Raw genomic sequence first — 25,807 nt, 5'->3', positions numbered from 1 at the left:
ATCAATAAAGGAATATAATATAATAATAATGCATCTGTTAATACATTTTCTATCCTATTTATGGATATCATTTTAAAACTTGATAACAAATTATCCTTTTGTCATAAATATATATTTTTTTTTTGTTGATTATTATAGTTATTCCATTCTAATATTATATAATGTTTTTATGCTTTCATATGAGTTTCCTGAATTCTTTAAAGATATTACAGCTAGACATTGTTGAATTTAGGTTTTAATTTGCTTAAAAAATAACAGTACACATGAAGGGTGTGCAGCAGGTGTATTCTTGATCTGATGGCATTTGTTTATATATATTATATAACTAAAAGAGAAAACAAGTAAGTCACAAAAGGTTTTCTGCACCTTACTTCATCATTGCTGCCATTGAGCAACCAAACATTTCAGATATAATTGTATAAACTATGCTGTTTTATTCTCCTTAATCATTTTTTTTCACACATGGCCAGGGAAAACAGATGTATATTTGCCTAGTTGTTGTTTTTTCCTGTTGATCAAAAGCATCAAATACATGAAGCTTAATTCACTGTACAACTGTTGCTTGATAATAATGATAAAGCTTACAAATACTATGACACTAAAAATATATTTTACAGTAGACAAACTTGCTAAATCACTTTGAATTAAACTCTTACATCCAAGGCTTAAAGTGCTACATAAATACATTGAAAATGTGTTTACAAGTTAACATATATGCATCAATATTTTTTTGTTTATGTTCATTCATTTGCTGTTGTTACATATGTCCTCCACATCACAAAGATATATATATTATCGGCAGAATAAGATTACAAAACGTAGTCTCAAGCTTATACATTTGAATCTATGACATCAGAATGATAGATATCGGTGTTTACATGTACTTTAAATATATTATCTCTACTTTTTAATCAACAGTAAATCACAGAGCGTTATCACCCAACTCTACACAGCTTTTAAACATATTATGGCTTTTCAATTGTTTGACACAGTTAGAGGGACCGTTAACTGTATTGACCTCTTCTTACTTGACCTTAACCGTTGCAAATAGTGGGTGGAGCCAAGTAAAACCAAACATACTGTAACAGTAAACAACTCATGTTTCGGCAGTAAAATAGGCTTAGCGAAAATGTAACAAATAACTTTCATGAAGTGAAAACGAACAGTGAAACTGTTAAAGGTATGAGACGAAAACACGGATAACTCCCAGACCGGACAACGCCGTGGTAGAGACCTGTCAATCACAAGCTAGCCCGCCCCTAAAGCTTACTCTTTATGGTCTTTTTCACTCTAGATGGACCATAATTTACGTAATGAACATCATGCTGTATTGAAGAAGACTTGAAACTAGAGATTGAGACCATAAACTCATGTTTACAATGTTTACTGAGGGAATAAATAGTTAAAATAGTTGTTCTGTAAATATAGAGAGTTTTTTTCTACTGTTTTTTTATTGGAAGTAGAGTTTATTTTACATTTTCTTTATAGACTATGTCATTTATACAAAACCAGAGGAGTATTGGACTTATCTTATCTTTACTGAGTTGACCGTCAAACTTATGACCAAATTATGACCAAATAAATCAGTTATTGCACGTTTAAAGAAATCAGTGGCTGCTTTGCTACAATCTTTAGCGGGACTTTGCTCCAGGTGCTAATGTACGGAAACAGCCTGTCAGCGAAAGTGTGTGTGAAGGTGTACATGTGTGTGTCGGTGTCGGGATCAGAAAACGACAGTCGCCCTCCGTCCCAGTCCAGGTGCACCCGGATCCTCCTCGGGTTCATCGCAACTTCCACATCGGTTCCCGTGTCTGATGGCGAGAGTGCTTTGTATTCCCCGCCGCAGAACATCAGTTTCCACAACCCGGGCCAGATGATCCCTTTCCTCTCGCTCGACTCCGTTAACACGCCGAGCACGAAGGCCTCGTTGCTCCCGACCTCCACCTCCCAGATGTGAGAGCCCGAGTTGAAGCCCTCGGAGCCCACGACGGAGATGAAGTGGTCGATCCTCTCCGGGTTGTCCGGCGGCGGCGGCGGCTGCTGCTCTGTCTCGCCGCACCTCACACCGGTCAGATCATCAGACACCACGAGGCTCGGGTGAGCGCTGTTTGGATCCAGAATCACGGGACTCCAGGAGACCATCTCCTTCATCTTCCTCCACACGTCGAAGTTCAGGTTGCCCAGATGTTTGGCCACGTCTATCAGAGCCCCGGGAACCAGCTGTGGCAGATGTTGCTGCTGGACTCGTTCCACCGCGGCCTCGTAGTTCTGCAGGAACTGAACGTCCTCGGCTCTCAGCTCCTTCTCTGTGGATCTGATTGTGTCCGAAAGAGCTGTGATGTCTCTGCTCAGAGAATCAATCTTCTCCTTCATCACTTGACTCTTCCTCTCCTCCTCCTCTCTCAGCGCCACCATGCGTGCTTCCTCTTCCTCGTCTAGAAACTGGTGAAGCCTCTTGAACTCCTCCTTTATCCTCCTCATGGTGCTCTCCGTCTGCACTTTAATGTGCTCTGCTGTTTGATCGCAGTTTCCCTTAACGCGATGAACCAGCGTCAGCTTCATCTGCAAGGGCTTCAAGGAATCTCTCAGTTCTTTCTTGCGGTCTCTCGCAGCTTCGTGGACGGGTGTGAACTTTTGGTTTCTGTGGGTTTCTGCATCCATGCAGTCAGCACACACCAGCTGTCCATCATCCAGACAGAGGAAGCAGAGTTTTTTAGAGTGCAGGCTGCAGAGCGGCTCTGACGCTCTCTCCTGTAGGAAGGCCTCGCACTGGCTCTTCAGTGCAAAATCCAAAGGAAGGAAATCTTTTGAAGACCTTCTCTTACAGACCGGACACTCGTGTTTTGGACTCTCTGCCCAAAACCCCTGCAGACAGTCTTTGCAGAAGCTGTGGCTGCAGGACAGACGGACTGGGTCTTTAAAAATGTCTGAGCACAGGGGACAGCAGAGATCCTCCTCTGATCTGGAAGCCATGTCTTCTCTCGAGACTTTGCACAGTTAGTTTCACTTTTGCTTTTAAAGCTGTTCTTTCTTTTGCACAAACAACAAGAAGAGTGTATTACCAGTGGAAGAATTCCCAGTATTTCCTGTTGATTTGTAGCCGAACTTCTCCAGTGGAAATCGAGGTTTTGGTTCTGAAAGTTGAGACTATTTCTTCTCACTCGACACAGAATAACAACATGCTTGCTTCCTTTTTTCACTCAGCTGAGTGATGGGAGGGGTTGAGCCTCATTTCTGCTCTCTAACTGCGCAGTCACATTACGTAATATCACAGGAAGATAAAGAGCTAGTGTCGGATTTGGAGTTTGCTTCTTTAAATTTGATAAATATGCATGTACAGCATGTAAAATGTTTTAATAATAATAATAAAAATCAAATCATCATTGGTGAGAGTTCATCAAAAATCTGATCCCACAGCTGTTTGTCTTTGACTTTTGCAGCTTTTGGAGGAAGTGGTTTATTAACTGATCTGCTGTAATGCCTGCAGTGAACAGATACGGCTGGATTTTATTATTTTCCTTATTGCATTTACTTCATCTCTGCAAATCAATAATGTTCATGTCTTGTTTTTATACTGAAAAAATCAATGAAGAAATCATAAATACAAGAAAGAAGCTGTCTGATATTTACCTAAAGTATTTTATGCATTATACGTCACGTTTGAGTTTAAAAGCTAAATGAAATAAAAAATAAATCCCTCTTTTCATATTACTTTGCCAATTTTTACTTAATTTTCAGTTAATAACCAGCAGATTCTGCTGCAAAGCATATCTCTGAACGCATCTCTACTAGTCTGAAAGAAGACGTGTTGGAGAAGTGTCAAAATGTCAAATTTGATCAATGCATGTGTCTCTCCTTAATAACGACTATTGATCAGTTCAGATATTGAAACCATATTCAGATGAAGAGAGTGCATTTATTCTCAAACACAAAGGATGATATAAAGTGAAAACACACACGTACAGTACAGTGATTGATTCTCACTCATAGTAGTTAAACTGTGACTTAAAGGCCCAAATGTTTGTAATTATTGCTTTAATGATAACGAAGAAAACAAAAATGAAACACTTGATGTCGTGGCGTCATCAGTGCGGAGAAATAAACGATCAGTTAATTCTAAAACAAGAACTAAATCACTCCACATGCACTTAAAAAAAAGTGTCGGGAGACTAAATGAGGCAGAAAGAGAACGAGTCCCATCAGAGCCGGAGAAACGGCAACACCCACAATCCTCCTCACCGCCAGGAGGAGCAGGGCGGCCAGCAGGGGGCAGGCCTCATGTCAGGTGACGGCGTTCAGAACCTGAACTCCGCCCTCGGACGGCGTGAAGAACTGGACTTTGGGCGAGGCGAGGAGGCCCGAGTTGTTCCGGCGCATGCCCGCGCCGCTTCTTGCGCTTTTACGCATGGAGTTGTTGCGTCGCATGGAGTTCCGCTTCCTCAGAGAGTTCTGGTGCGACAGCTCGCTCTTCTGGAGCGTCTGGATCAGGATGGACGGCTTCTCGTCCAGCTCTCTGGCGCTGCAGCGCGGCGTCGTTACCTGGACGACACATTTTACAATAAATACATAAATAAATATGTGTTTTTTCTGTCCTTTAGCAAATTATGATCACATGTCACATGTTAAAGCTGCTTTTTTTACTTGTGATGCTAGAAATGCAATGTTTCTTTTTGTTTATCTTTACTTTTATAATGTCATTTATCTACATTTTTACCATGTAAAGTACCTTTGAGTACCTTTTAAAGTGCAATACAAAATAAATGTGTTATCATAATAATTATTTGTAACAGTAATGTATTATAACTGGGTATTGTTAAAAGAAACATTCATAAGTTTATTAAATTTTTTTTTATTTAAAATGAAATAACAGCCTAAAGTCTGGACAAACAAACTAACATTAAAATTTTGCAACATAAACGTAAGCGAAAAGTTGAATAATAAAAAAAACCCATAAGAGTTAAAATAAATAAAACAATAAAATAAAAGCTTAAATTGGGAAATTGAAAATGGGAAATTTACAAGGACTTAATATGCAGCTGGTTCTCAAATAAGATTTTATATCTTTAAATTAAATTCTACTTCCTCTCATTGCTTCTCTTTTGATATATATGTATTGTTATGGTGAATAAAAAAGAGCATAAATTATGATCAATAAATAAGTGATAATAATAATAATAAGGATACAGGTAACATTTTGTTCTGATACTTTGTGTACCAATCATTTCACCTTGACTGTGTTTCCAAACTTGGAGTAGTCCACGGAGTACACGCCCTCCTCCTCCGTTACTATGGGAACGAAGCGGTGACCCCACTGGATCTCCTCAGAGATGTAGGAGGTCCGGGCCTGCGTGGTGATGCCCGTCGTCTCCACGACGCCCTCCAGGATGACGATGACCTCCAGGTCGCTGCACTGCAGCTCCATGGCTGACAGGTCGTACAGCGGGCTGAGGGAGGACACACAGTTACATAAAAAATATAATATGAAATAAATAATAATTATAAAAAAATATATATATATAATCATTATAGTGGCTGAGGAGAGGACACACAGTTAAATAAAAAATATAATAATATAAAAAAAAATAATAATAACTGACAGGTCGTACAGTGGGCTGAGGGGAAGACACACAGTTAAAAAAATATATAATAAATATAATAATGATAATAATATTAATAATAAAAATAATAATCATAATAATTGCTGACAGGTCTTAGGGGAGGACACACAATTAAATTTAAATATAATAATAATATTAATAATAATCATAATAATCATAATAATGGCAGAGAGGAGGACACAAAAATAAATGTAAATATAATAATAACAATTAAATAAATAATAATATTCATAATATTCATAATAATATTAATAATTATTAAAATAATAATAATTATTATTATTATAATCATAATAATAATAATGGCTGACAGGTCATCAACAGGTTATAATTATTATAATTATACAGCTCTTTGTAAAACAAAGTGCTTTCACAGATTTTCCAGAATAAAAAAAAATATATTTAATATAAATCTAAATTAAAATAAAATAAAATAAAAATAAAATAAATAAAATAAATAAAATAAATAAAATAAATAAAATAAATAAAATAATAATAAAATAAATAATAAATGCACAGCACCTCGTCGTACCTGTTTTTGTCGATGACGTGGCAGATGATGAGCGGGGCGAGGAGGAACAGGCTGTTGCTCGCCACGGCGGTCTCAATGGGGACGTCGATCTGATGGATGGGGATCACCTCCCCCTCTGGCGTGGTCGTCTTCCTCACCACCTGCAGACGTCATGATTCATTATTCGTTCATTTCAACCTTATTTCTGCTCCTTTTAGAGAAGATTACTTTGCTTCTTTTGAGATCACAGAAGAATTTAGAGGAAAAACTAATTTGTTTAATCTCAGAGAATATCCAAGTTTTTTCTCTTAGATTTACCACGTTAATCTTGCAGAGTATCCAGGATTTTTCTTGCAAATTTAGGACTAAATCTCAGAGAGTATTCAAGTATTTTCTCATTAATATACGACTTCATTCTTGTGAATTTACCACTTTAATCTCAGACAATATCCAATTTCTTTCTCCTAAATGTACGATTTTCATCTCGCAAATTTACCACTTTAATCTCAGTGAGTATCCAAGTTTTTTCTTTTTATTACCGACTTTAATCACCTATATTTTAAGTTTTTTCTCTGAATATTACCCCCCTTCCTCAGCTCCATATCTCATTCTTTTCTATACCTAGAAAGAAATGCCCAAACCTCCTTCTAAAGGAGTAACACGCTGTTCAACAAACATCATATTTGACTACGGGACAGAATAAAGAATAAATAAATCACCTGCAGCCTGACGGTGGCTCCGATGATCATGCTCTTCCTGAGATCTCCGATGCGGATCATGAAACACAGACAGTTGTTTCTGACGGCGATCACGGCGTGACGGCTGAAGATCAGCGTCTCCGCTCTCCGGTTCGACTGAGCCGTCTTCATGAAGATACAACCTGAGGACGGACAAAAGGACACGTTTACATTCATGTGTATTGCAAAAATAGATATTTTGCACATTACAAATGAAGCTGCAAATCCCCACTTATTTCAAATGCATCCTAACAAAACATCTGTATGTCTAATAACTACCTTCTGTACTACAGCGCCCCCTACAGGCCAATCAGTAGTATTCTTTATGTAGTTATTGACTGGAATAATGTGGATTATTTGTGCCAAATGTTCTTGATAATCCATGCCTGGGTTATTGGGCTGAATGAAAACAAAGCAAGGCATTATGGGTGTTGGAGTTTTATTCAGTTATTTTAACAGTTGAGGCTCCAACTGTCTATATTTCCTACATTTTATATTTTTAATATCTTTAATATCATCAAATCAGTTAAATCCTTTTTTATTTGTACTTTACTTGAGTATTTCTATTTTTATGCTACTTTATACTTCTACTCCACTACACCTCAGAAGGAAATATAGTTTTTACTTTATTGGACTCAGATTCAGATTATTAACATAAAAAATATGATGAACAAATAAATGATAATGTCTTATTATGGATTAGGATAAAACTTTATTGATCCATTGGTGGATTTCACAAGCCCCCTATTGATATATCAGCTGCAACATTAAAGGGATAAACACATTAATGCATTTTAAAACAGTAATATCACAAATGGGCATAATTAGTACTTTTACTTTTAGTACTTTAAGTTTACTTTGATGCAAATTCTTTTGTACTTTAACCTTTTCTACATTGTGGTATTACTACTTTTACTGAGTTAAAACCATGTGAAGGGCCATTGAGTACCTCTAAAGGCACTATACAAATATAATGTATATATTATTATTATAATTAAGAGTACTTCTAAGATTACTTTCTTCTTCTTACCCAGCATGACGGCGTTGATGATGAGTCCGATGATGTTCTGCATGATGAGGACGGTGATGGCGGTCGGACACTCCTCCGTTATCATTCGTCCTCCGAAGCCGATGGTCACCTGAACCTCGATGGAGAACAGGAAGGCCGAGGTGAACGACCTGAGGAGAGAGAGAGAGAGAGAGAGAGAGAGAGAGGAATATTTAGCTTTTTCTCAATTAAATTTCAGACATCAGATCAGTTTCACTCTGCTGAACAGAGTCCATCCTCAGTGACTTGTTGGTTTATTTCTAGAAAACAAAAACAAAAAACATCTGCTGCAGCTTTAAATATCTGAACTTTTTTCAGAATTCCTCTTAAATCAGTCCGACTGGTTTATTTTTATCATTTATTTATTATTATTATACTCACTTTGCTCATATTTGGTCAACTATTTGCGATTTCTTTCATGTTTAGCGTTAATAGTAGAAGTATTAAGATCCTTTACTAATACAACAAAGTACAAATCACTACATGACACAAAGAAGCCATGCATTCAAGTAAAAGTACAATGATGTTGTGAGCTAAATGTACTTAAGGTATAACAGTAAAAGTACTCATTGTGTAGTAAAATGTCTCCTGTGATATTATTAGATAATTATAAATACTGAAGCATCAATGTTAGAGGATCTTCTCTGAACTACTTTATATACTGCTAGCTAGTTTATTCTGGTGTTTTTTCATGTATAAATATTCTTATTTAGACTGTTATTGTATACATTTAACACACTTAATAGATCCCACTTCTACTTTATTCACTTGTGTGTGTTTGATGTATTTATTTATTGTATTTCTCATTCCTTGTTTTTGTTATTTACTTGTATTATCTTAATATGTTTTATATTGTAGCATTATGTACATTATATATGTTTTACATTGTCCTTTATCACTATTTTCCTTATATTTTGTCATGCTTATATATAAGTGCAACTGTAACGTACCAATTTCCACCCAGAAGTCTATTAAAGTATTTTTGTTTCTGGTTCCCAACCTAGAGGTCGGGCCCCTCCAAAAGGTCAGCAGGTAAAGTTGAGGGGTCAAGAGATGATAAAGAATAAAAAATTTAAATCTGATACACAAAAAGTTTTCATATTTTTCTTTAACATTTGCTTTTTTTGTGAAATATTGGAAACATTTCCCTCTTCAGGCCTCAAACAGGAGAATCTAGTGGATCTAGGTCAACCTTAACCAGTGGTCTAATGATTGCTGTTTTGAAGCTTAGATTCAGCGTCATCCCCTGCTTTATGGTCTGTTTGACTCTAAATGGAGCATCATTTACTAAATGAACATCATGCTGTATTGAAGAAGACTTGAAACTAGAGATTGAGACCATAAACTCATGTTTACAATGTTTACTGAGGGAATAAATCAAGAGAGAAGTAGAGTCATTTTCTCATAGACTTCTATACAACCAGAGGAGTCGCCCCCTGGTGGACACTAGAGAGAATGCAAGTTTAAGAGACTTTATTTGCTTTACTTTTCACTTTGCCGCCTGCTTTAAACCGTAATGCATTTTATTTTACACGCATAACACATGTTTATCTCTGTTAAGTATTAATCTGAACAGAAAATATGGCTGTTAAATAAATGTATTGAGGTAAAGAGGGTCATGTTTCCATCTGAAATGCAGTGAAGTTGAAGTTTCAAATGGCATAAAATGGAAACACTTGAGGGAGAAGTTGAGTAAATGTTGGTTTCTTACTTTCCAACACCTGAAGGAGAGGTGGTGGACAACAAAGTGGAAAGGAAGGGAAGAGGAGGGAGGGAAGGAGGGAGGAAAGACTTGGTGAGCTACAGTGAGAGGGAGGTACCAAACTCTTCCCCTCCTAAATGTTTGACTTTATTTTCCCTGAAATGATGAGAGCAAATAGTTCCCTGACTTCCTGTAATAATTAAAGTCGTTCTCTCCTTCTCCTCCTCTTTCTCCCCCTCAATAATAAAACAATGGAGGAAGAGGAGAAGAAGAAGAAGGAGGAGGAGGAGGAGGAGGAGGAGGAGGAGGAGGAGGAGGAGGAGGAGGGTGGGAGGTTTTGGATGGATAGAAACAATAAAGAAGAAAGAGTTTAACTCATGTTTACAATGTTTACTGAGGGAATAAATCAAGAGAGAAGTAGAGTCATTTTCTCATAGACTTCTATACAACCAGAGGAGTCGCCCCCTGAAGGTCGTTCTCTCCTTCTCCTCCTCTTTCTCCCCCTCAATAATAAAACAATGGAGGAAGAAGAAGAAGAAGAAGAAGGAGGAAGAGGAGGAGGAGGAGGAGGAGGAGGAGGAGGGTGGGAGGTTTTGGATGGATAGAAACAATAAAGAAGAAAGAGTTTAACTCCTCTTTCTCCCCCTCAATAATAAAACAATGGAGGAAGAGGAGAAGAAGAAGAAGAAGAAGAAGAAGAAGAAGAAGAAGAAGAAGAAGAAGAAGAAGAAGAAGGAGGAGGAGGAGGTTTGGATGCATAGAAACAATAAAGAACAAAGAGTTTAAGTGACCTCAAACACACTTTAATCATCCAAATTTCCACCATTTCTTACTTGACACCGGTGACACAGTAGTTCTTGGTGGACAGGACCAGGTCTTCAGGGTCTGGAGGTCTGGAGGTCAGGTCTCCATGAGCAAACGCCACCAGCCACCAGCTCATGGCGAACAGCAGCCAGCTGCTGACGAAGGTGGTGGTGAAGATGACCAGGGTGAAGCGCCACTTCAGGTCCACCAGGGTGGTGAAGACGTCCTGCAGGAACCGGCCCTGCTCTCGGATGTTCTTGTGCGCCAGGTTGCAGGAACCATTCTTGGCGATGAAGCGCGCCTTGTTTACGCGGTCCCTGAACACTGGTTTGCGGGGCATGCGGGAGGCCAGGCCCGGCAGACCGAACTCCTCCGGGATGATGCTTTTCCTTGCCAGCATCTTCTGCAGTTTGAGAGAAAACAAATGAGTAAAACGTCTAGTATCCTTATGTCAAAGTCGCTTTTACGCACGGATGGGACATGCCCAAAGATGCCCAAAAAGATGCCCAAAGAAGCCCAGTGGAGACAGAAAGCTCTCAAGGACGCATGAAGTCTTCTGCTCTTGTGGACATCTGGAGGACGTCTGGAGGTCTGGGACGGTCCCCTCTCCTCCTGTTGACGTAGTCCAGCTTCCAGAGTCCAGACCAGCTCAGACCAGGGGGCTGCTGCCTCCACGGGCCGTTCAGGGGCAGTCGGAAAACACGACATTTGGAGTCAAAGGAACAGAATAAAAGTGTTTTCACATGTCAATCAATTAACAAACAGTCATTAAGCCCCTCAATGAATCATGTTAGATGATCAAATGAAGTTACTTTAGACTTTAAAGTATTTATTTTAAGTTTCCATCTTTAATATAAACACTTTAAAACATGGTTTCCAAATATAAACACTCTGGGTTTTAATAATGAGTGTATTATCCCCTTATAGGTGAACTTTTAATTATTTGCTCACTGTTCTAATCTTATAGTTTAATGGGCTCTTCTATATCTAATTATGATACTAATGTAGCTTTCATTCAGGATGTAAAATGGACTTTTATTCCCATTGCAGAGTCTTATATAAAGTCATTAAGCCCCTAAATGAATCATGTTAGATGATCAAATGAAGTTATTTTAGACTTTAAAGTATTTATTTAATACTTGTTTCCATCTTTAATATAAACACTTTAAATGGGTTTTAAGGTCTAAAATGAGTGTATTATCCCCTTATAGGTGAACTTTTAATTATTTGCTCACTGTTATGTTCTATATCTAATTATGATGCTAATGCAGCTTTCATTCAGGATGTAAAATGGACTTTTAGTCCCATTGCAGAGCTACTGATTCTACAGCAACATTTTATTGTCTTTGAAATATGAATTAATAGCTCAAATTTGACTTTTCTCCTTTTCAATTTGCAGTTTAAATCAAGAGATGCACCCTAGACTGACTTTTAACCTTATTCAGATTCACATTAAGTACAATTTTCTAATAAAAAATGCGCAAATAATGCACACAAATGTATAAATTAGACAAGATATAGTTTATATAATGTCTTATGTTTATTTTAATGTCAAGTTAAACGTTAACTACTTAACTAATTATTGTAAAAAAAAAAAATCTTTCTTTACAATTATACATATTGATAGAATTGTCAGATGTTTATAAATATAACAATATAGGTCAAATAAGACACTACAATTTACTTCTGTTAATTCTTCTGTGTCTGTTTTATACCTGAATAAGTGTTATAATTAAATCAAAACAGTTAAATGTAAAGCAGGTTAAAAGTCTGCTGCCATTTTGATGGAAAAATATAAATACATTATTATCCTAAAACATAATGTGGCTTTTTGATATATTCATTGACAAAAACTGGAGTAGGTCATTTTATTTCATTATTCCCAAGTTTTACATTCTAAACAGAGAAGAATTAATATCTAGACATTTGAAACGTGGCCACCAGGAGGCGCCATTTAGCAACAGATTGTATAGTAGTCGATGTGTTGAGGGTCACATGATGCAGGTTTATTGAGAAAGAAAAGAATGCTCATTTCACTCAAAAGCATTTTATTATCATTTCAAGAGTAAAAAAAAAAATGAGGCACACAATATTATACTTTGTTATATATATTTAAAAAGTCTTGGATATACAGAATGTACACTTACATACATTGAGAATAAAAAACAAAGTCAACCTTTATTTGTAAAAATGATATCTGGTATTTAAGTTGTATTAAAATGTGCATTCATAAGAGCAGTCTGATAATGTGTGTGTGTGTGTGTGTGTGTGTGTGTGTGTGTGTGTGTGTGTGTGTGTGTGTGTGTGTGTGTGTGTGTGTGTGTGTGTGTGTGTGTGAAATGTTCACTCTGTGTTTCATGCATTTAACAGTCAATTTCAACCCCAAAATAAACCGACATTTGTGCTTCATTTAAAAAACCAAACATTAAGACAAAGATGGGATAAAAGATGTTAAAAAACTCTAACGTGAAAAATTGATACTAAAGTCTTGACTTTCATTAAATTAGTTAAATCTCTGAGTCCAAACATCGTTTTAAAGAAAAACTATGTTTCGGGTTGCAAAGCAGGTTCAAGTCCAGACACACACATATAATAAAGTATTATAAAAAAGTACTTGTTGTCAAATAAACACTCTAGAAACTGATGTACAAGTGAAAAAAATAGGTAAAAGAATAGGTTTGTGTAGTGGAGGAAAAAAATAAAACAGAACACCAGGCTACTTCTTGAGATGAAACATCTGCAGGTACAATATCTTTAAAAAAACTAAATAAAAAAATGCAGAAATTCTTGCAAAATAATATTTTTGGCATTTAGTCTGTACAGTACAAAGTCATTTTAAATTCTCATTTAAAAAGCAAAGTGAGTATAATTGATTACAGTAATACAAAAGGGACAATAGCGCCGCTCCCACAGAGACGGGACAAGTGATTCTAGTAAAAAATGTATAGAGAACGCTCGTATCAACAGGCTGGACTGTAAAGTTTATAATGTTAATAACTTTATATTATAATTTGCATTTTTTTTCTTCGTATTTTGTTTTGTTCCGAAGCACAACGTTTGTTTAATGCAGCACAATGGCTGCTTTTGGAAAATAAAGGGAGGATAGTCAAAAAATATATTGTCTTTTAATCAGAGTGATTAGAATCCAACATGAGTTATGGAAGTTAACATGCTGTTAACTGTTTTGCATAGTTTGACGAATTATCATGAAAAATCCTCCCAATTGAATCGACAGTAAAATGAACGTTCAACTGTAGTAAAAAATGTCTAATTAATTGAAAGAAGTCAATGGATTTTTATGGTGTTGTATTGGATATCGTGTTTTTTTTACATTTAAAGCTTTTATTGAGGTCCTAAAATAAAGTGGATTTTAATTTTTTGGGTTATTATGGTTATATGAAGCAAATGTATGGTGCTGTTAGATTGCTGCTAGTCCTGTAAAAACAGTTGCAGGCCTCTGTTTGTGTGAGAGAGCAAACTGTTTTTTGACTGCAGTGAAAATGCTGCTTTTGAAAGGTTAAACGCCAACAAATATGGATTGAATATTTCGTTAGATAAGAACATGTGAATTCTGGAAATGATTACATCCATTTTTTTCAAGAAATGTTGACTTTTGGACTTTACAACACTTATTGGGAAAGTTGTTGGAAGTTGAAATTTGTATATGTGTCTTTTTTTTTTACATTCCAAGCTTCTGTTGAGGTTTTCAGTCTGAATGACTGTCGTTATGATGTAATCACCCTATTATAGTTATATGAATGTAATTTATGGTGCTGTTAGATTGCTGCTAGACCTGATAAAACAGGTGTAGGCTAAACGCCAACAAATATGTATTGAAGCAAAATGTATTTTGTTAGATAAAAACATGGTGTAATTTCCGGAAATGATTAAATCCATGTTTTTTAATAAATGTTGACTTTTGGACTTTACAACACTTATTGGAAAAGTTTGGATCACTCGACTGGATTGACACGAGCAGAATTTGTGGACTTGAGAGAAAAAAGAAAATTCACTCAAAGAAACTGCGAGCTGGTGCTAATTCACTGGGGATATCGTCTAAGAAATATTGATAAATGCAGTTTTTTCTTTTGAGCTTTGAAGAACTCTTTGATTCACAGTAACCCTTCACTATTTAAAAAAATCACTATCAGTCCCCAGTAACCATTCAACATCTCTGGAGTTAATGGGAGCTCACGTTGGGCGTCTATTGTCCCCGAGGATAATAAGTTCAGCAAAGCATGACCGCAGACAGACAGCGGGTTCACCGGCTTCAGTCTGAGCCGCGACACCCTACAGTGTTTGTACTAGTGTAGGCACAAAAACACAACTGATAGAGCAGAATAAAGGTTAACGTGTACCACAAATATATCAAACTTTTGCTAAATTTAACTGATTTTACATTCATGTTTCCTTGCATTAAACTGAGGCATTTTCTACTCTAGGGTTCGGGTCTACTCAGTAATTTATTCTATTTTTATTTGGTACGTACGATGGCCCTAACACTCTGTCGTACTCAACAGTGTTTTGAATCTTTGAGAACTTCAAATCAAGCTTTTTGTCTTTGTGAAAAAGCAAATTTTGATGCCAATCTGGTATATTTCCGTCTTCTTTACACCAAAGTTGGTTGCTGACTGGTCGCACAAACCCATGATGCCTCCTCTGTAATTCCAAGAAGGACGAGGACATTTTTAAGGTCTGATGACTCCATTTTGTGGGGTTGCAGAATTCAGTTGCAGAATTCATTTAAAAACAGGCATCACAAATAGAAGTAAATCCTTTGATGTTTTCTTTGTCACACTTTGTCACTTGTCACATATTTATACAATCCAAAAGTTGTAGCTTAAACAACATCATCTTGTTCTTCTCAAAATTCTGACATGACGTGACTTGAACGCAGCATTGGGGAGGTACAAATATGCCAGAGCAGTTCTAGCAACAAAGGGTTTATAAAAGCTGCTTATTGAGTGTCAGTTATTTCAGTTATACTTCTAAAAATGTAGCACATACTACACCAGGGTCTAAAATATTAGATAATATTATAAAAATCCTTTACAGTGAGAGACGGCACAATGCATTCATGTATGCAGAGCCACAGAAACATCTGGCCAGAGCCAACATTCAGTTATAATAAAAATGATTTTAAATACAAGTTTCTCCAATCCTCATCATTGCATAATACAAGTGCTTAAGATTAACAAGTGTTGTGCATACGTTTAAAATAAATGTAACAAATATTTTTTAACAAGATAATTAAAGACTTTAGAAGTGTTCAGAATGATCCTCAAAGTACCTTAAAGTTCTGCTCAATCTAAAACTATCCAAAACAGATACAGTGAGTGTCTCTATTCATTTGAAATACTGCCTTGAAAAACACCTGAAATAAAAACTAAATCGTGTTGGAGTACGTTTCTCATTTAACACATCTGGTCAAGGAAGACTTGGGACCTGTGATTGATTTTCAAATGCTTATCAATGGGAATCTTTGAACTTAAATCAGAAGTCTGGAGATATTCTTTAGTTTTCTTATTGTCAAAAAATCCCATGAAATAACAACACAAACCAAGTATTTTGTGTGTATCAAAGCCGATATATCTTCTCCCACTGAGCCACAGAGTACCATTAAAACACACGAGTGAGCCTCACTGTTGATCTTTCTGAACCATGAACACACATACTGTAGTTTATTTTGACTTAATCCCACAGACATCATCCTGCTGCCACAAGTACTCACTAAAGCACCAAATGTGGATTAATCCGCCACTGAAAATAGTCCCCAACAAATGCGCTATTTCCTCCTCTTTGAGTAACATGATGAAAAATTTGCAGCAGCCAAATGTTTGAGGAAATTAAAACATGAAACTTTACAGTTGTGAGCATTTTTTTTAAGAGTTAGTCTTAGAGAAGGACATACAATATTGTTTGTTTGTTTGTTTGTTTTTTATGGGATTTTCTGACAAAAAAAACCCAGAATAATTCTGGCCTTATTCTTTTAAAATTCTCAGACTTGGATCATATGAAATATATATAAATCTACTATCTTGCTGCTAAAGTTAGCCCAAATCATCTTTGGTAAATCAAAATCCAGCCATTACCATGAAAAATAAGCTATTTAGTGAGAAAAAAACAAAAACAATATTTTTAACTAACTCTTAATACTGTTTGCTTAAAAGGTCAGTAATAAATAATTTATCCATTGATTATCTTGATATGTGTGTTTGCTACCTTCCAATATGAAAATTGGATACATTTATTGATGAACTTGGTAACTGGTTTGTAATTAAAATCATATTTGGTGTTTCTACATGTCATTTCTTAAAAACAAAAAGGCAGTATTTAATTGGCTGACTGACTGAATGATTCAAGTAAAACTTTTCAAATATATCAACTGGTGATTGATACTGTTTCTGGATCTGTTCATCCATTGAATTCAAGACACACATTATTGGCTTCACTAGAGTGTTGTAGTGTCACAGAGGTCTGTCCGCCTCCTTAAGAAAACAACTCTACATGGAACAAAAGAAAGAAGTAGATCAACCAACTGATCCGTCCGTCAGTTGTCGGCCATTGCTGACTGACTTGTGTGTTTTACATGTCGGCCCTGACGAACGAAGCAAACATCCCGTCCTCCTGCTCCAAAAGAGTCTCGGGTTTGTCGTACTCCAAAATGTTCCCTCGCTTCATCACGATGACCAGGTCGGCTGTTAGGATGGTGTGGACGCGGTGCTGGGAACACAAAGCAAAAGTGACTGTTAGGGTCAGGAAAAGAGGTAGTCAATAAAACCAAACAATATGGCCATATAATTGATGGTATTTAGTCTTCATTTATGGCTTTTTCTTACAGTTACAAAAAAACCTCAACAACAAATCAAAAACATCTTAATGACTTCCCTGACAGTGCCCTCTAGTTATTATAAAGTAGTATCATACAGCTAGTGTGTACTGACACTGCCTCCTTAATTTGCTACATAAAATAAATACTGAAATAGAATAATTGCAGTTCAAGACTCTGTCCATATCAGAGATATTAGGAAGGGATCTCCGTTTCTTTGCAGATGAGGTTGCCCTTTCTGTTTCATGATACTTGTGATTTCAGGCTAAGCTTTATTTTGATGGGACCAGTGTTCATTTTCGCTAAAGAAAACTATGACTAAGTATGTATTATGGACTGTTTTTTTTCTTCAATGCATTAGTTTAATATCAGGACTACAGCTGCAGCACACAACGAGCACAGTCTCGGAGTAATTTAAAGTTATTCAAAATGAATGCCGAGACTCTAGTCAACTGAAACTTGACAAAAAAGGATGTCATAGGTTAAGACACTGACTGTTGAATGGAGTAATGTTAGATATTAAACCATAAATAAGATAGAACTTTATTCATCCAGAGGGAAATTGTGCAGCAGTTGCAGTACGAGGGAAAGAGTGCAAATCCAAAATAAACACAATATCAAAAACAACAAACGGTTAACTGTAAAGTGCATAGATAATATGGGAAGTGGCAGACAGCTTGTATGTAAAATAGAACATTTAATGTAAGTATATATGGTAAATCCGTAATGTTCACGTGTTTGTATGTCCCATTAATGCACACTATTTCCAAAGCAACTTAGGTAGTTGTTTTTTTTCACATGTGTAACTGACCAACTGGGACTATAATCTTGGTTGTCAGGTCTGAACTTCCAAGTATTCCTCAAAGTAAAGCTAAAAGAAGTTGTAATTGTTGTAATTTTACATGCTGTTATTGAAAACTTGAAGCATTGAAGGCTGTTTCAAATCTGAATAACACTGTAAATTATGTCACAACACTGCAGGGTGTAATCAAATTGCACTGCAAGTACATGCAATATGTAGAAAAGAGCATGCAGTAGTTTTTACTTGATACCAACCAGGCTGTCAGTGGCAGTAAGGCTTCAGCAGACCCAGACTCCAGCTCTGACTCAGCCAGGAAGAGTGGGGAAAAACAGAAACAGGAAGGGAAGAAATAGAAGGAAGAGGAAAAAGCCAAAGGCAGAGCCAAAGTGGTCTGTGCTGATCTGGGTCTACTTGTGAGTCCTCACTAGCACACTGAAGAGGCTCTCCTCCTGTGCTAGCAGGTTGGGACCCGAGTCACTTTCCACCAAGATCCCCGAGGAGAAGACCAACACCTGCTCGGCGTCCAAGATAGAGGCTACGCGATGCTGGCGACAGGACGAAGGGTCAAAGATGAGGACAGGGGGGAAGAAAAGATGGAAACATAATGGAGAGGGAGGATAGAGGGAGGGAGGAGAGAAAATGTAGAAGGACAGAAAAGAAAAGGGTGGATGATAAGGAAGGAATGAAGAATGAAATGAAAAGGATGTGCACGGAAAATAAAAAAGAGAGAAAATGGGAAGTAAAGAAAGAAAAGGAGAGGAGGATTGGTGGTAGAAAGAGTATCACATAGAGAGACAATTAGTCAGAAAAGGAAAGCAGATAAGTGAAAGAAATGACAAAGAGTACTGACTTCACATTTATGACACTAAATGCATTTGGAGTATGTAATATATAAGGTGTGAAAAGGGAAAAAGGTGCAGGAAAAGTAAAATATAATGCAATGGATGCACATGAAGCTCAAAGAAAAACAAGCAACATATCTGCATCCATCAGCAGTGAACAAACAGACAGATGTGAGACTGGAGGTCGTTGATATTCTGGTTCAAATAAACCGTGTGTTTGACTTTCAACAACAAAATCCACAGAACGACAGACTTACTGCGATTGTAACGACCGTTCTGTCTGCAAACGCTGTCATCACAACTTTTTGTAGGATGTTCTCCTGCAAGGAAGAAAAGAGATATTAAGATTTATTATTTTAAAAGGCAAGAATTATTAGGCGGTTAAGGAAAGAAAGAGTGGACATTTAAATGTTTGTTGTTTTCTGTTTCTATCAATACCTTTTTCTGGTGATAAGTGGATTTTCTGATGTGTTCTTCAAAAATAATAAACTTTCTAGTTGACATTTTAACTTTTATTTTATTTGATTCTAGAACCAGTTGTGGAATAAATGTTCAGATACTTTGTGTTTTCAGACTCACCAAAGTCACACAATAACACAAACAAACTAACTGATCGAGGCAACGGTAGGTATAATTATTGGATTTGTCAATGGAGTCCGGTGGCTGTGACGAGAGTATTGATAACGGCTTTAGTTCCCTGTTGGAAAGTGACGTCTGACGCACTGAATATTTAGTATATATTCAAGCACTGAATATATACTAAATATAGTGTACACTTTAAATTATATAGATTTTTTTAGGAGGCTAAAAGACCTTTTGCTCTAATTGACCCCTATTAGTGTTTCTATTATATATTGTATTATTCAATTAATATTTCTTATGCATTCATATGTAAGTAGCATTTAACAAGTAACTAAAGCTGTCTGATAGATATAGTGGAATAAAAGTATAAATTAGGAAATATTAAAAAAATTACTTGAGTTAATGTACTTAACATAACTTTAAAAAAATGTATTTGTAAACTGGATGAGAGTACACAAACCCCAACCAGCATGGATCTATTAAGGAAGTAGCATCTGTAAGTGATCTACGGTGTCACATGACTTTAGAAATGCACATTTTCTGTTATCACACAGCAAAATCACCCACCGTGGCCATGTCTATAGAGGCTGTAGCCTCGTCCATGATGAGGATGCTGCTCTTTCTGACGAAAGCTCGAGCCAGACAGAAGAGCTGCCTCTGACCGACGCTGAAGTTCTCTCCACCTTCGGTCACGACAGCGTCTGAAAGCATTAAGCATATATATGCTAATAAATGTATCCTCCAAGACCTATAAACGGACTTCTGGTGCATTAAATCTGATTCTATCTTGAGATATATTTGAGTACCTAGTCCTCCAGGCAGCGCTTTCACCATGTTCTTCAGCTGAGCGATCTCCAGCGCCTCCCAGAGTCGATCATCGGTGCACGTCCGCTCTGGATCGAGGTTAAACCTGCAACAAAGAGACACTATTCAAACTGAGTTCATGTGTTTGTAACGACAGAAGGTGCATGTTGATCTATGCAACACAACACAAGTTAATGATGTAGCATGTGAGAGTTATGTTTAGTTAGGGTGAGAGTTATTGTACACTGACAGAGGCAGAGTAACAGAGCTCGCATCTGCCGTTAATCTATTCGTCATTGATTTAATGCACCACCAGGTGAGCGCGCTAAAGCTTGGCACAAAGCTGAAGAAACTTACAAAGACTGAACAAACCATAAATACGAATTGTTTCCAACAACTTCCACAGATTGATTTAGCCAGGAGCTGTTTATACGCATTGAATTTTGTACTAAAACGGCCAAAAAGAGGTAAAAAAAAGTACAGAGTTTGGTGAAAACAGAGGTGTATAGGACTGAATTACCTGCAAAGAGAATTGGAGGTGAGTGAATTTAAGATTAAGCTGTTTATTAACCTTTAGTTCTCCTTAGATAAGACATTAAATGATACAATTTACCTATATTACACTCTAAATTGGGAGAAAATTTAGAAAATATAGCAAAAACAGATGAAATATTAGGATAAAGAATGAAAAAAGGAAAGAATAGTTTTATTTATATGTGTTCATATCATACAAAAACAGATTAGAAGGCTAACACTTCATTTAATTCCTTGTTTATTTCTCATAATTCTGTGTGTCAGAGTGAGAGTGAGTATCGGAACATAAAAGAAACATCTAAGATAACAGTGTGAAACAGTTACTGTCGACCATTCACCCCGGGCTTACGTTCACATAAACAAGAGCCGGTGGAAACGCCAAGACACACACACACACACACACACACACACACACACACACACACACACACGTCTCTCTCACACACACAATTTTGTAGAGCGACATATCTGTCCAAACAAATAGCACATGCTCTTTGTCTTTTATAACAAACAGAGAGTCACTTGTATTGTCCAGTAATACAAACACACGGAGGTTGTGAGTGTGTGTGACAAGAAGAGGGGAAAAAGAAGAAGAAGGAGACGGAGAAACGACCTCCGCCGTCCGTGACGTCTGTGACAAAAGTCAGATTAGGTCCAAACCAGAATTCCCACTGTGGTTTCAACTGCTAACCCCACAGCTGGGACTTTGTGTCGACGTCATGTGACAAAAAGTCTCTCAGGACAGAACAGTTTGTTTTCCTGTTTGTTAGTTAGTCACTTGTTGCTGCAGTTTGGGTTTTCTTAATATGACTAATGAGATTTTCAAAATACAAACAAAAAACTTTAGATACTTTCTCATGAAGTAGGGTTTTAGCATTTTGCATTTTCAAAAGATTTAACAGCCAAAGTTCTGCACATTTCCTCTGTAGCCATTGTTGCACTAGCTTTTTGACTTTTTGACGATTGCTTGGTTTGCTTGCAGCTTTGAGGAACGGCTCATGACTCGTTGATTCCAAAAGAAGTGAAGAAGAGTTTGGTTGTAAAAAAGGTAAAGACCTGCAGAAGGCCCGAGACATTCAGAACAACCATATCTTCACCTGATGATACTTCACAAATGTTGGGGTTGTTAAAACAGATACAGAGAAGTGTGTTTGTTTACCTTATCGATCCGCTGAATAACACGGGATCCTGGAGGATGATGGAGAGTCTGGATCTGAGCGTCTGCAGAGGAAGCTTACAGATGTCGATCCCATCAATCACGATCTTCCCTGCAAACAAGCAGACATATGCTCACATCTCTAGTCCAAGACACAATACACAGAAACAGTACAATGTTAAGGATTATTCTTTCTCTATGACCCATAAAGTTGCATCCAGACGTAACAGTAATTTGGGATTTGTTTCTGATTTGGGTTTTCTGCACACATCATTGCAGTTTGTATGAGAAAGTTGGTTTGTCTTCCTTATACAATCGTAAAATGGATCACTTTTACATTTTTATTAATAAGGGAACATTACATAATGCTTCCGTCTTGGCCCGGACTCTCTTGTAAAAAGACGTTTTGAATCTTAATGGGAAATATTCCGGCTAAAATAAAGGTAAAATAACAAAAAATAAAGCAAAAACAAGAAGCAAGCTGAGGGATTCATATAGTAGCAAGTTTGCACTTGCTCAAAGGCCCTTCTTTAACAACAGAAACACCTTAGAAATACTGCTGTAACTGACGTATCTCTCAAGTATTTAATTGATTCGTTTATTAAACTGTGTGTTCAAATAGAACGTGAGGCCAAGAAATTGCATACAAAGTCAATTAAAAGAAACGATGACACACAAAATCTCCCGACATGTTGGCAAAAGTTGAAAATGTTTCAACTTGAGCAAAAGAAAATTGAACTAAATCTGTGTTTTTATGGAGTAGACTCATACTGTAAAGCGTCTTTCTGTCTGGACACAGCTTAAGTCTGTAACATGTGACGTCTATATCAGAGATTATTCACTTGTTTGTTCCAACCAACGGTCCAAAACTCAAGAATATTTAGTTTGTTTAGGAATAGATATTCACATTTTTGGAGTTTTTTGGATAGATGTAATTGTTTAAGCTCTACTATACTTGACACCTACGACGCTCCTTTCTCTTTGAGCTACAGTTGTCTGTAATTTAAATAACAAACTATCATAAAACTAAAACGCTTTATCCCCAGAGGAGTGTAGCTATTAAAGGCAGCAGCCAAAACAAAAGCCCCGTGCAGATGTGATGCATCACCAGGCTAAATACTTCACTAACACTGCTCTGGCTTTAGTACTTTTGGCCTTTAGAATTACGATTAACTGCCTTCACAGCTGAAATATGTGTGACATATATGTCATCACCTGTTGCTGATCAACAAAAAACAAACAAACACAACATTAAAGGCATTTTGTCCTTTATGTTTGAACACTTACTGCTCCTTTATTTGCCATTTTTAAACTGAAATAATCCACTTAAATTAGTTCTTAAAACTTTAAACTCCTTTACTTATGGACACTTCAACGTCTTGAATAAACATTTCTGTTCTGTCAAATACAATGTTGTATTTTTGGGGCAATGAAATCCAGAATGTTCAGTTCAGTGAGGAGAGCGATCACCAGGACGCCGCTCTGCTTTCACTTCACTGCTTTATAAGGAAATGCTGCTGACACACACACACACACACACACACACACACGTCTTAATTTACTGTTTAACGAAATGTCTGCCCAGCTGTGTGTGTGTGTGTGTGTGTGTGTGTGTGTGTGTGTGTGTATGGAAAAAGTGACTGTAATCTCATCTCCGTCCGAATAATCTGTTCTAGGCGAAGTCATCTTCACCCAGAGTGAAAACAGAGTGATACAATTACGATTCACTTTCTAAATCCAATAAATAAAAAAAAAGACAGTTTTAAGACTTCATGACAGCCGTCTTGAAGAAATAAGACCCAGGTCCTGGAGGCTGAATGCTAGAAAACCAGCCACGTCATTTGTTATGACCTTTATTTTAATCCTCTGATAGAAGAGTCTACTTCAGGTCCTCTCTTCAGTGGAGCAACGCACACGAAGAACTCACAGATTCTCACTTAGAGAGACCTGGACGAGTGTTTAAAAAGAGCTGAAATGCAAAGAGGGACGTTTAAAAAAACATCGTTTTCAATATAAACAATCACTACTTTACTTTAAATGGATGGTTGGACGTTAAAAGAGGACGCATGAAGGGAATCAAGTCGACTAATTGACCTCCAGTAGTGCACATGTTTGTTTAAATGTAATGTTTGATTGTCTACGTTTAGTACGACCTGCTCTGGTGTTTTTAAAGCAGTGGTTCACAACCTTTTTGGCTCCTGATCCTTTCAAAATAAGGCTGATTTATTCCATTATTTTCAACAAATCCCATGAAAAGACCGATCTTTATGACACTGTGGCTCTCAGCTTCAAACCCACTGGTTCCCACTAAAGAATGAAATCTGAATTAATAAAGATTGTTGCTTTAATTCATCATATGAGGTAAATGTTGATTGCACAATGTAATGTTTATAGAATAATGTTACCATCAGTGTTTAGATTGGTTCCTTATCAACCTCGCTTTCACTCTGCAGTTCTGTCTGTCTTTGAGTGTGATCTCCCAGGAAAATGAAGACTCCATTTACGGAAGATAGAAAATGCGTTAACCAAAACAGGAAGAGGATAGAGATATTGTTTTTTCCAGTAGCTTTCCCAAGTTTAAAGAGTATCAAGGGAAGTTACTTTCCCCAGTAGAGAAAATGATGAAAGCAACCGGAGTAACTGTGGAAAACAAAACGCACCGCGTCCTGCGAAGTGTTGACAAATCCTTTCCAAAGAAAGTAGAAAGCACCAGCCTTAAAAGTCATAAGCTCATTTGCATATCGGTGACCTCAGCATGCATTCATTTGCATAAAGCTTAGCGGTTGAGTCGGTTGCAGCATTTGGAATAAATTACAATATAATATGTTTTAATATATATTTCTTGCTTTTATTCTAATGGTCTGAAAAAGATGCCAAATGTGTCAGTAGCAGTAGGCTCTGAGAAAAACGTCTGGGAAAGGTATCTATCTATAAAAAAACAATTCACGAATATATAGTTTTAAATTAGAATTGCTGTAGTTTTTTAATCAAACTTTCAGGAGGATCATGTGACCGTCTCTAAAACAGTTTAAGAACATATAAGTGTCCTCCTTTCTAACAGCGATTTATATCTTGAGTGTCTTCCTTATCTTATAAGAAGTGCTCGAGAAGGAACATGACAATTCAAAGACAAAACCAGAGACCAAAAGAGTTGTATTTTTTGGGTAAAGTGGAACTACTCTGAGGGAAATCCATTCAGCAGAGGTCCCAAACATTATCTTAAGAATCACTCCCTTTGATGACACGTAAACACACTCGACCAGTGAAAGACAGCGAGACAAAGAAAGAGCTGAAAGAAGTGGAAAGAAACTTCTCTCTCTCTGTTTGACGGGAGACAGACCCACCTTCAAAAATGTCCACCATGTTGAAAAAGGCCAACGACAGCGAGGACTTTCCGCTGCCAGTGCGACCGCAGATTCCCACCTATGACGGGCAAGAAGAGGAGAGAAACACACTCGGGCAATAAGCTTCAGTGTGACGCCGCCGTGAGACATCGGACACCTGTGTGATAATACACGCCGAGTGTGGAATCCATTTATTTCACCAAAGTGTCACAGTTAAACGCAGACGCACGGCTGCGACTTCAAAGAAAAAACTCAAAATTTCAGTTTTCTTATTAGCCGTTCGTTTCTGGACTGTACTTGTTAGATTTGAAGGATATTGAACGCAGCGTTTCTCTCTAACGTTCACGGCTTTATGTTAATTACCTTCTGGCCGGGCTCGATGTACATGTTGACGTGTTTGAGCACCGGTTTGAGCATGGGGTCGTAGCGCACACACAGGTCCTGGATCTTGATCTCGCCCTCTTGGGGCCAGTTCTCGGGCACCTGAGAGGCGT

The 25,807-nt window shown here is 37.2% G+C and overlaps 3 protein-coding genes across 3 annotated transcripts in view; all 3 read right to left on the bottom strand.

The window, feature by feature from the left end:
* Positions 1-1,587: 1,587 nt before the first annotated feature.
* LOC129112819 (nuclear factor 7, ovary-like) lies at positions 1,588-2,973 on the bottom strand. Its single transcript, XM_054625053.1, has one exon. The coding sequence runs from the start codon at positions 2,971-2,973 to the stop codon at positions 1,588-1,590; it is 1,386 nt and encodes a 461-aa protein (XP_054481028.1).
* A 923-nt stretch (positions 2,974-3,896) lies between these two features.
* Positions 3,897-11,055, bottom strand: kcnj8 (potassium inwardly rectifying channel subfamily J member 8). Its single transcript, XM_054624402.1, has 6 exons — positions 10,450-11,055; positions 7,897-8,045; positions 6,849-7,009; positions 6,151-6,290; positions 5,228-5,444; positions 3,897-4,539 (listed from the first exon to the last, which is right to left on the bottom strand). The coding sequence occupies exons 1-6, from the start codon at positions 10,818-10,820 to the stop codon at positions 4,282-4,284; spliced, it is 1,296 nt and encodes a 431-aa protein (XP_054480377.1). The 5' UTR covers positions 10,821-11,055; the 3' UTR covers positions 3,897-4,281.
* A 5,450-nt stretch (positions 11,056-16,505) lies between these two features.
* Positions 16,506-25,807, bottom strand: part of abcc9 (ATP-binding cassette, sub-family C (CFTR/MRP), member 9) — a 49,309-nt gene continuing 40,007 nt past the window's right edge. The window contains exons 33-39 of the mRNA XM_054624249.1: positions 25,677-25,807; positions 25,314-25,392; positions 21,973-22,081; positions 20,282-20,385; positions 20,043-20,176; positions 19,151-19,213; positions 16,506-17,143 (exon numbers count right to left, since the gene is read on the bottom strand). Coding sequence (XP_054480224.1) covers positions 17,006-17,143; positions 19,151-19,213; positions 20,043-20,176; positions 20,282-20,385; positions 21,973-22,081; positions 25,314-25,392; positions 25,677-25,807 — 758 coding nt within the window. The 3' untranslated portion in view covers positions 16,506-17,005. The remainder of the gene's footprint in view (positions 17,144-19,150; positions 19,214-20,042; positions 20,177-20,281; positions 20,386-21,972; positions 22,082-25,313; positions 25,393-25,676) is intronic.

The sequence above is a fragment of the Anoplopoma fimbria genome, chromosome 23, assembly GCF_027596085.1.
Source record: "Anoplopoma fimbria isolate UVic2021 breed Golden Eagle Sablefish chromosome 23, Afim_UVic_2022, whole genome shotgun sequence".
NCBI classification, from domain to species: Eukaryota; Metazoa; Chordata; class Actinopteri; order Perciformes; family Anoplopomatidae; genus Anoplopoma; species Anoplopoma fimbria.
This window is presented reverse-complemented; position numbering and strand designations above follow the sequence as displayed.